General features: G+C 46.7%; 1 protein-coding gene across 1 annotated transcript in view; it reads right to left on the bottom strand.

Moving 5' to 3' along the window:
* Window positions 1–388: 388 nt before the first annotated feature.
* LOC126387445 (cell surface glycoprotein 1-like) overlaps window positions 389–11,497 on the bottom strand; it is a 12,764-nt gene continuing 1,655 nt past the window's right edge. The window contains exons 2-12 of the mRNA XM_050039964.1: window positions 10,795–10,940; window positions 10,218–10,456; window positions 9,696–9,868; window positions 9,587–9,610; window positions 4,354–6,465; window positions 2,900–3,088; window positions 2,659–2,733; window positions 1,917–2,084; window positions 1,603–1,746; window positions 1,438–1,527; window positions 389–1,352 (exon numbers count right to left, since the gene is read on the bottom strand). Of these exons, the coding sequence (XP_049895921.1) occupies window positions 1,222–1,352; window positions 1,438–1,527; window positions 1,603–1,746; window positions 1,917–2,084; window positions 2,659–2,733; window positions 2,900–3,088; window positions 4,354–6,465; window positions 9,587–9,610; window positions 9,696–9,868; window positions 10,218–10,456; window positions 10,795–10,940 (3,491 nt within the window). The 3' untranslated portion in view covers window positions 389–1,221. The remainder of the gene's footprint in view (window positions 1,353–1,437; window positions 1,528–1,602; window positions 1,747–1,916; window positions 2,085–2,658; window positions 2,734–2,899; window positions 3,089–4,353; window positions 6,466–9,586; window positions 9,611–9,695; window positions 9,869–10,217; window positions 10,457–10,794; window positions 10,941–11,497) is intronic.

Genomic DNA, 11,497 nt, shown 5'->3' with positions numbered 1-11,497 from the left:
CCTTGTTCTGATCTCTTCTGTTCTTGTTCCTCTCACCTTGTTCTGTTCTCCTCTGTTCTTGTTCCTCTCTCCTTGTTCTGTTCTGTTCTGTTCGCTTCTTGTTCTTCTCACCTTGTTCTGTTCTGTTCAATGAGAAGAAGGAGGAGGTGGAGAAGAAGAAGGTGGAGGTGGAGAAGGAGGAGAAGGTAGAGAGGGAGGATGATGATGATGAGGAGGAGGAGGAGAATAAGAAGGAAAAGAAGGAGAAGGAGAAGGAGGAGGAGGAGGAGGAGGGGGTGTCTCTGCTCTCTACTCCTGGTTTGGTGTAGTTTAGTCCATCGATCTAAAAGTTGCAGTCGACGTCACTGACTGAAAATATTGATGAATAGTGAGTTTGTTTGTTTGTTTATTGGGACGTTGTTTAATTACAACATTGAAAACATATAAAACAATAATCAATAACCTGAGTCAGTAAATATTGATTGATTATTCTACTTGTCACAAACTGATGACATCACACTGTTAGTCTGATGATGATGATGATGATGATGATGATGATGTCAGGAACTCTTCCCCCTGTTTTCACTGCTACTGAGTCACAGAGTGTTTCCAGTCATCAATCAATACAATCAAGAAGATCAAATGTCTGGCTGTGTTTCTTCAGTTCATCAGCAGGTAGAGCTGTTTCATCTCAACAGAGTCTTCATCTGTGTGTGTGTGTGTGTGTGTGTGTGTGTGTGTGTGTGTGTGTGTGTGTGTGTGTGTGTGTCACAACAAACACAAACTGTAAAAACACAAAGTCCAAAACTACAACACAGTCGGTCCGTCTCCACGGCAACTGTCTGTCAGCCACTGAGGACCAATCATAGCACAGCGCTGAGGTGAGGCAGTCAGTACATCCAGTCAGAGAGGAGATTATTATTTGTCCGTCCCTCAGCTGTGTCTGACAGGAAGTGTTTGTGGCAGCACGGCGACCAATCAGAGACTGTTATTATCTACACCTGACGAAGAGGAGGTGGCTTTGTGACATCATCGGTGTCATTAAACATCTAAACAGGAAGTCCTGAGAAATGTGTCCACATCATCAATATGTCTTCTTCTCTTGATGTCACTTTCTCCTGCAGCCCATCACAGTTCCTGTCTGCAGAGAAAAAAGTGTGATATCACTTCCTATTCTAACAGCTTCAGTAGAAGTCTTTTTCTTTAACATCCCTCCCTCTGTGATGTCACCAGTGGGCGGGGTCAACAGACGGTGGAGGAGATGAGACCAAGCGTGAGCAGGAAAAGGTGTGAGGTCACAGAGGCGGCGGAGCCCTCGGTGTTCTCAAGGCAGCCGCCCTTCTTCAGACAGACCCTCCTCTCACAAAACGTACCTGCACACATCATCACACACCTGAGCCGTGACATCATCCCACACCTGAGCTGTGACATCATCACACACCTGAGCTGAGTGTTTACCTGTGAAGGCGTCGGGGCAATCGCAGCGCTGGAAGTCGACGCAGGTTCCTCCATTCTGACAGATCAGACGCTCGTCATCACAGACATTCTCTGAGACAGGATTGATCGATTATTGATTATTGACTTTATTGACAACAGGAAGAGGAGGTGTCTCCATGACTTTACCTGTGCAGCTGACTCCGCCCCCTCTCCAGGTGTATCCAGGCAGACAGGAGTCACAGCGCCTCCCTGAGGCTCCGACTTTACACTGACAGAGACCAGAATCACTGCAGTGAGGAGACGCACTGCCCTCAGTGTCACAGCTGCACTCTGAGGAAGGACAGTGACATCATCAGTTCACTACATGCTCTCAGAGTCAAGGAGTCAAGGAATCAAGGAGAGGGGAGTTGCTTCTCGTGACACTTAAGAGGAAACGACCACTCCTTCCTGTGTGTGTGTGTGTGTGTGTGTGTGTGTGTGTGTGTGTGTGTGTTACTAACCCACACAGATGTTCTCATGGTCGAGTGGCAGCGAGGAGTTCCTGTAGTAACCGAGGCGACAAAACTGACAGTTCTGTCCTCGCGTGTTGTGTTTGCAGCTCACACATGTGACCACATTGATGAAGTCGATGTAGCTGCAGCGGTTGGAGTGACCGTTACACTCGCAGTCTGACACACACACACACACACACACACACAGATGTCAGTCGTACAGTGTGAAAAGACATCTGTACTTACAGAGATGTTCTTTCTAACAGAACCTCAGGAGGACTGTAACGTTCTCATGTTTCCTCTGATCGTCAGACAGAGAACACGTCATTATCTTCAGACTGAAGTCAGGTCAAAATTAATTTGTTTATTCTTCGGTGGCCATATTGTTTTTGTTTCATTCACAGATTCCTTCCGTCTGTCTGCTGTGACATTATCATGACAAGTCAGTGACATCACTGTGTAACAACAACCCCACCCAGATAAGAAGCCCCGCCCACATCACATGGAGGAAATGACAGACAGATGAGAGACATGAACTTTGATGAAGATAGAAGCAGAGGAGGAGACATGCCTGTGTCCTCATACAACCACAGAGTCTGTTTACAGGGGAGGAGTCAGTATACATGGGACGGGTCTCATAAGGGGGAGGAGTCTGTTGATAGGGGAGGGGTTTGAGCAAAGGGGGGCGGATCTATATTAAAGGGGCGGACCGGTGCAGGTGGAGGTGTCAGGATGTCGGAGGTTGTCTTACCCTGAAAGGAGATGTAGGCGATTTTGGAGAGCTGACTGAACTTTGGTCCTCCTGGGATCAGAATCTTCTGGGTCGCTTAGGACACAAAATAGACTGTGTGTAACCATGGCAATAGGTGGGGCCAGCACCGCTACCGTATCACTCACATATCAGGAGTACTACTACTAACTAATATTAACTACTAACTGCTGCTGTTACTGCAGCTGTCCACTGGGTGGCAGCTCTACGACTGATCATGTACCTTTTTTCTCGTAGCCTTTTTCATCTTTGTCCTTCTTTCCTTCTTTCCTTTCCTCTTTACTTTCCTCTTTTGTTTCCTTTTTAGTTTCCTCTTTCCTTTCCTCTCTTGCTTCCTTTTTAGTTTCCTCTTGAGTTTCCTCTTTTGCTTCCTTTCTTGTGTCCTCTCTTGATTCCTCTGTGGCCTCAGTGACTGTTCGGGTTCAACACAAAGAGATAAGTTTAAAATGTGCTGACGATCTGAATAACAGAGTTTATTACAGAACAGTGTGATCATCATGTCTGGACTTCATCTGGACTACAGCTGGACTTCATCTGGAATTCATCTGGACTTCATCTGGACTACAGCTGGACTACAGCTGGACTACGTCTGGACTACAGATGGACAAGAGCTGGGCTTCATCTGGACTACAGCTGGAATTCATCTGGACTTCATCTGGATTACATCTGGACTACAGCTGGACTTCATCTGGAATTCATCTGGACTACATCTGGACTTCATCTGGACTACAGCTGGACAAGAGCTGGGCTTCATCTGGACTACATCTGGAATTCATCTGGACTTCATCTGGACTACGTCTGGACTACATCTGGAATTCATCTGGACTACGTCTGGACTACGTCTGGACTACAGCTGGACTTCATCTGGACTTCATCTGGACTACGTCTGGACTACAGCTGGACTACAGCTGGACTTCATCTGGACTACGACTGGATTTCATCTGGACTACATCCGGACTATGTCTGGACTACATCTTGACTTAATCTGGACTACAGCTGGATTTCATCAGGACTACAGCCGGATTTCATCTGGACTACATCTGGACTATGTCTGGACTACATCTCGACTACAGCTGGATTTCATCAGGACGACAGCCGGATTTCATCTGGACTTCATCTGGACTACATCTGGACTACAGCTGGACAAGATCTGGGCTTCATCTGAACTACAGCTGGATTTCATCTGGACTACAGCTGGATTTCATCAGGACTGCAGCTGGATTTCATCTGGACTAAATCTGGACTACATCTCGACTTCATCTGGACTACATCTGGACTATGTCTAGACTACAGCTGGACTACAGCTGGACTTGATCTGGACTACAGCTGGACTTGATCTGGACTAAATCTGGACTACATCTGGACTATGTCTGGACTACAGCTGGATTTAATCTGGACTAAATCTGGACTACGTGTGGACTACAGCTGGACTTGATCTGGACTACATCTGGACTACAGCTGGACTACATCTGGACTTGATCTGGACTACAGTTGGACTTGATCTGGACTACAGCTGGATTTCATTTTCTCATTTTTTGAATTGTTCTAAGATCAAGATTGAAGCTCAAACTCAGCCCAGATGTAAAAGTAAATTAGAAACAATCTCTAAATGATTAAATGATCATTTCAGGTATGGTGTTCACTGTGTTCTAATCTGACCAATCAGAGCCTTGGTACCTTTCTCCTCTCTTTGCCCTTCTGTCGTCTCTGGTTTAGACTCTTTGTTTTCCTCTGACCCTCCTTCTGGTCCACCAGCAGCTGAATCCTCCCCAGAAGACTTCACTTCCATCTGACCTGCAGAAGAATCTACTCCTGGTTTGTCTACTGCCTGAGGAGACTCTGGTCTAGACTCTGGACCAGGACCAAGGAAATCTGGTCCGGTTGAGTCTGTATCTGACCCTGTTGAGATAGAATCCAGTCCAGAATCTATTTTATTTGATCCAGGAACATCCTCCAATCCACGGGAATCATCTGGAGTTTTCCCAGGATCACCAACAGGCACTGGTCCAGAATCTGGTTCAGAAACTGGTCCAGGGTCAGCTGAATCTGGATCATCTGGAAAAGGGAAGGTGAAGTCGACAGGGGCCAAATCACCACTAGGGTCAGATCGATCTGAGGTGGTGACGATTTTGTCTGGAGCAGCATCACTTCCTCCTTCAGAAGAAGGCAACAAGGACTCTTCAGGAGCATCAGGAGGAGGTACATCAGGAGAAGATACCTCTGGAGCGGGCACTTCAGGAGGAGGTACATCAAGAGGCAAAACCTTTGGGGAAGGTACTTCAGGAAGAGGTGCTTCAGGAGGAGGTACATCAGGAGGCAATGCCTCTGGAGCAGGTACTACAGGAGGCAAAACCTCTGGGGAAGGTACTTCAGGTGGTGATACATCAGGAGGGGGTACTTCTCGAGGAGGTACATCAGGCGGAGATACGTCTGGAGGAGGTACATCAGGGGAAGGTACATCAGGAGATACATCAGGAGGAGGTTCCTCTGGAGGAGGTACATCAGGTGGAGGTTCCTCTGGAGGAGGTACATCACGTGGAGGTACTTCAGGAGGAGGTACATCAGGAGAAGATATGTCAAGAGGAGGTACATCAGGAGGAGGTACATCAAGGGAAGGTACATCAGGAGGAGGCGTATCTATCAGAATGTCTGGAGTCCTAGAGGAGGGTGCCTCTGAAGGAGGTACATCAGGAGCTTCATCAGGTGGCAGTACACCAGGAGGTGGCACTGGAGGTGCATCAGGAAGAGGTACATCTGGAAAGGCTCCATCGGGAGGTGGTACATTGATTGAAGTGTCTGGAGGAACATTAGGAGAAGTTGTGTCAGTTCCTGCTGCTGATGGAACATCTCCAGCCTGACTGGGTGGAGTTTCCCCAGGTGAAGCCCCATCACTGGCTGGGGTTATTTCTTGGATGGTTGTTGTTGGTGCTCCGGTTGACTTTGTAGTCCCATCAGCGGGTAGGGTAGTACTGGTGATCAGGCTGGTAGTACCAGTCCCAGAGAGGGTGAAGTCTGTGATGTTTGGTGAAGAGGTGGAGTCAAAGGGCAAAGTCACTGGGTCGGAAATAGACACCTCAGAATCAGTACTGCGACCGGGGTCAGTGGGGCTGTTGGTGGTGGAGTAACTGGTGGGACTGGTGGTGCTAACAGTAGTACTGGGAGTGGTGGTGTCGGGTACTGTGGGAGCTGGTTCGTCTCCAGAATCCAGAGCTGGACTGCTGGGTGGAGCTCCATCCACTGCAGGTTCTGTTGAACTGCTAAAGTCTGGGAAAGTATCAGAACCTGCAGTACTAACAGAACTACTGATGGTACTTAAAACTGTAGTACCAGCGTCAACCACTGTGGTAGAGTCTATGCCTGGAAAGTCACCAGGATCACTTGTAGTGAGGGGGTAAGTTGTAGAACTAGTATCCGTCATGATGGTACTGACACTGGGAGTAGTAGTACTCCATGTGTCAGTAGTAGTAGTAGAAGTACTGGGTGTATCTGTGACAGTCGGAGGGCTTGATGTGTCCGGAGTCAACTCGTACATAAAGACAGTCGTAGAACTGGATGTAGGCGGAGTGAGGTCAGTAGTGGAAGTAGTAACAGTACTGTCAGTAGAGGGGGTGTAATCAGTTACAGTATCAGCAGCAGTCAAACTGTCAGTAGGGTTAGTGCCATCAGTGGTACTAGTGTTGGTTATAGTTGTGTCAATAGTTAGGGTTCTATCAGTGGTCGTAGTGTCAGTCACTCCATCTGATGAGGCAGAGGGTCTATCAGATGCTGCTGAGTTAGAGTCACCAGCCGCTGTCAGAGAAGAACAGTTAGGTCTCTTAGTGAATCTGTTCTCAGATCAGATACTGACTGAAGTCTCTGCAGAACATCAAACATTTCACTGAAACAAGAACCAGAAGAACCGAAGAACCCAACAGAACCTTGGGTCAGCAGCAGACTCTAGGTTAAACTACATGTGATGATGATGATAAAGTGTTTGCCGGATTGTTTACAGATTGTTTAATGTTGGCTCACACTACATACCAGCCTGATTACAGCCTGACGCAGCGACGTACGGTGTCAGCTCGGATTGTGAACGACAACGAGTGTTGTACGTGATAATACATGGTTTCATCTGGTGTTGTGTGTCATAGTAGACAACAACCGAGGCCACGTCTGGGACGCCTCACACAGAGCGATCTGTTGCCGTGGAAACTGTAGGACAACAACAGCCCAGCCTTTTAGATATTTCCTGTAGGGACGTTAGCACACAGAGTAAAGAGGAAACAGCAGAGGCACTTTATCAACCTGCTGAGTACTGCCATTAGCATCAAGCTAGCAAAGAATGTTCTTTCTTCATAATGGAGGATATAAAGGAATCAAACTCACGGATAGTGTCTGGGCCTTTACTCAGCACAGCTGCAGAGGCTACCAGCTGCATCTCAAACACACCACACCATTTATCATTCTCACACTCAACACTTCCTGTTTCTGTTTCAAATTAAAAGCCCCTCATCATTTCTTGGATGGTTGTTGTTGGTGCTCCGGTTGACTTTGTAGTCCCATCAGCGGGTAGGGTAGTACTGGTGATCAGGCTGGTAGTACCAGTCCCAGAGAGGGTGAAGTCTGTGATGTTTGGTCAGGAGGTGGAGTCAAAGGGCGAAGTCACTGGGTCGGAAATAGACACCTCAGAGTCAGTACTGCGACCGGGGTCAGTGGGGCTGTTGGTGGTGGAGTAACTGGTGGGACTGGTGGTGCTAACAGTGGTACTGGGAGTGGTGGTGTCCGGTACTGTGGGAGCTGGTTCGTCTCCAGAATCCAGAGCTGGACTGCTGGGTGGAGCTCCATCCACTGCAGGTTCTGTTGAACTGCTAAAGTCTACTGCTGGGTGGAGCTCCATCCACTGCAGGTTCTGTTGAACTGCTAAAGTCTGGGAAAGTATCAGAGCCTGCAGTACTGACAGAACTACTGATGGTACTTAAAACTGTAGTACCAGCGTCAACCACTGTGGTAGAGTCTATGCCTGGAAAGTCACCAGGATCACTTGTAGTGAGGGGGTAAGTTGTAGAACTAGTATCCGTCATGATGGTACTGACACTGGGAGTAGTAGTAGTACTCCATGTGTCAGTAGTAGTAGTAGTAGAAGTACTGGGTGTATCTGTGACAGTCGGAGGGCTTGATGCGTCCGGAGTCAACTCGTACATAAAGACAGTCGTAGAACTGGATGTAGGCGGAGTGAGGTCAGTAGTGGAATCACAGCACCGCACGCTTCACTGATTCTTCACCCGCTCAGTTTAACTTCAGACGACCCACAGCCTCCATCCACTGGGACACTGGTGGAGGTTCTGGTGGAGGTTCTAGTGGAGGTCCTGGTGGTGTGTCAGTTTTATGAGTCTAAAATCACGTAGGAAAGAAGCAAGCACTCTCAAAATAAATCCCCTCGAAAGGTGCACGGCCAGAAACAGCGAAAAAGGGAAAAATGCCAGCACTCACAAATGTCCTTTTGGTACATTTGTGAGTGCTGGCATTTTTCCCTAGTTTTATGAGTCTACTCTGTCGTTACAGAAACATCAGTGAGGATGATGATACCAGATGAAAAGTTCTGATGTCATCTGTCGAGGAGTCTGCTGCTGCCGTCACCTCACCAGGTCAGAGCTGCCCAAACCCAATAAGCCAATCACGTGTCAGACAACAGTCTAACCTTATGGTTCTGTTCTGCAGAGAGTTCTACTGGGTTCTAATGTTCCTGTAACCAAATCCACAAACTACTGTTGTTGGTCAGTGTTCTCACTGTTTTCACAGAAACTCGGTTGAACTGTCACCAAATATCAAAGTTCGTCTGAGACACTTTGAGACCAGAGTTGTGTGAATTCAATCAGCAGTCAGTTTGTTCTATGACGACTGAGATCACTGTTGCATCATGTGGACATGTGTGTGCGCTGTATGTTAGAGAAGCAATCTGTTGTGAGAATGGTGGAACGTGTTTGTCACTGATTTACAGGTTAACACAGACTAACACAGATTAAACACACACACCATCTGTCAGCATGTGTTAACTCCTCAGATTAACGCTTAGACTCCCAGCATGCACTCTGATGTTTTACTGACCCACTCATCCGACCAATCAGAGCACACAATGATGTCATATGACCAATCCGTCCTGATGTTCATTTTATTGTTGCTGCGAAAGTTTATTATGTGCTCACCTAGTGTTAAATGTTTTTTATTCAGATCCTACTGTACTCCTATGTACACAGCACATCTGTGGTGGCAATATAAGAACAGCAGCCTGCGGAGACTCACTGTAGCCTACAATGATGCCATGAGACTCCTCCTTATATATATATATATATATATATATATTCTATTTTAACTTTAACACCTGACCCAGATTTAAACCTCATAAACAGCCATATAATAATATTTATATTTTATACAAAACATTCATATTAAAGTTATTCTCTTGTTGTTCTGAGTTCTTATCTTTATGGATTTATGATCACGTTCTGTGTTAAAACTTTGTCCTGTTTGGTTTTTAACCCTCTGATCGGAGCCAAAAACAAAAACTCTAATCTGATCCTCATCAGAATAATCCTGATGAACTAACTGACTGACTGACTAATGAATTAAAATTAATGAATTAAATAATTAATGAAATAAATAAGAAACAAACTAACTAACTAAATAACGAGCTCCTCCTGACGTTGTGTTTTGAACATTTAAACCATGCTGAGTTCAGTGTTTCTGTCTTTTCTGAAAAGTATTTATTTATTTTGTATTTCCTGTCATAAACATCACGTCAGCAGACAACAGGTGGATGTTGACAGAATAATATCTGAGGTGACATCGTAAAACATCCCATGATGCAACACTGACCACATTATGGAGACACAGGTGAGATGAAATGAGATGACAAGTGAACAGTGATACTCACTGGTTGATGTTTCTGTTGCTTCACCTGAAAAAGACATGACAGGTTACTGAGTGATTCTCAAGCTCTGCCCACTGTTGTCTGAGTGGCTGTGGTGTGTTCAGGTACGTACAGGTGTTGGCGGTGCCTTTGGGCAGTGGCAGGTACGACGCCGGTCTCCAGGTGCGTGACCTGAAGCCCTGACGGCAGCGCTCACAATCCTGTCCACTCGTGTTGTGGTCGCAGTCACACTGCAGTGTTGCGTCACGTAACACACACTGAGACGCGTGGAGGTTACACCTACATCTGCAGGACACACAGGTGGGTGAAGCTGGGTGATGGGTGTAGCTGGCTGGTGGTGGATGTAGTTACCTAGCAGGTACATTGATGTTGGAGATGGATATTTTAGCATGTTGTTGGGTGTAGCTTGTATTTGGGTGTAGCTGGCTGTTGGGTGTAGGTGGTTTGTTAGGTGTAGCTGGTTGTTGATGGGTGTAGCTGGTATTTGGGTGTAGCTGAAAGTTGGTTGTAGTTACCTGGCAGGTACATTGATGTTAGACATGGTGAAGAAGTACTTCAGCAGGTTGTTGTGTGTAGCTGATTGTTGTTGGGTGTAGCTGGCTTTTGGGTGTAGCTGATTGGTGGGTGTAGTTACCTGGCAGGTATGTCGATGTTGGAGATGGCGTAGAAGTACTTCAGTAAGTTATCTCTCTGGACATAAGTCCCGCCCAGCGCTGGGCGGAGCAGTCGCAGACGGAGGTTGGTGAAGGTGAAGAAGTCTCTCAGACCCTTCATGGTCTCCATCCGGGTGTAGAGGGCGTCCATGTTGATCAGCTTCGGACCAGCGAACACCCCGAACCGAGCGCGTACCTCGAACATCACGACCTTCTCCTCCTATTGGTCGAACACTCACAAGTAACATGCTGCTCTCCTATTGGTCGAACACTCAAAGGTAACATGCTGCTCTCCTATTGGTCGAACACTCACAAGTAACATGCTGCTCTCCTATTGGTTGAACACTCAAAGGTAACATGCTGCTCTCCTATTGTTCGAACACTCACTGGTAACATGCTGCTCTCCTATTGGTCGAACACTCACAAGTAACATGCTGCTCTCCTGTTGATCACGTTTATTTCCCGCTTTCTAATCATTGGTCAGTTTCTATAACAGGAAGTAGATTTACACCTGTGTACACTCCTCCTGATTTAACCAGTATCAATCCAGGTACCCACCTTGGCACCGACCCAGCCGGAGTACTGCTCCGTACAGATGACCCGGGTCAGGTTACTCGGTGCCAAGTCAGAGACTCGTTTAGGAGACATGCCGAAGGTCTCGAGACAGTCGTCGGCGTAGTACTGATACGGCTGCCACGTCACACCTGGAACACATGGAGCAGCTGCTGTCAGGACATCTGTTACCAGGCAACACTGTCACCTGTCGTTACTACAGTGACATGGTGGTGGTTCAAGCCTCTGAACTAACAGGTCACATGTCACTGCTTCATGACAACATTGGTACAGTCTGACGTTCTGTGCTCTTTGACTGACTTCGATAAACAGCACAAAAACATCTCTAAGTTTGATGCTAAGTTTCTTTAGCATGACTACAAACAACAGGATGTGGCGTCCCTCACGGTTCCTCACTGGGCCCTCCATCTCTCTGCTGCTTCTCTGTAAAAATCTTCAGACTACACAAATACCCTAAAACTTCTAATAGTAGCCCTGGGCTATTATTAGCTTAAATCACTGAACTTAACAGACCTGTATTAGAGACAGGCCTTTAATTGATACAGGCCTGTATTCAATCAATCAATCAATCAATCAATCAATCAATCAATCAATCAATCAATTTTATTTATAAAGCCCAACATCACAAATCACAATTTGCCTCACAGGGCTTTACAGCATACGACATCCCTCTGTCCTTATGACCCTC

Source organism: Epinephelus moara, unplaced genomic scaffold, assembly GCF_006386435.1.
Source record: "Epinephelus moara isolate mb unplaced genomic scaffold, YSFRI_EMoa_1.0 scaffold4383, whole genome shotgun sequence".
Taxonomy (NCBI): domain Eukaryota; kingdom Metazoa; phylum Chordata; class Actinopteri; order Perciformes; family Serranidae; genus Epinephelus; species Epinephelus moara.
The sequence above is the reverse complement of the archived record's forward strand: the minus strand, read 5'-3'. Positions and strand labels throughout refer to the sequence as shown.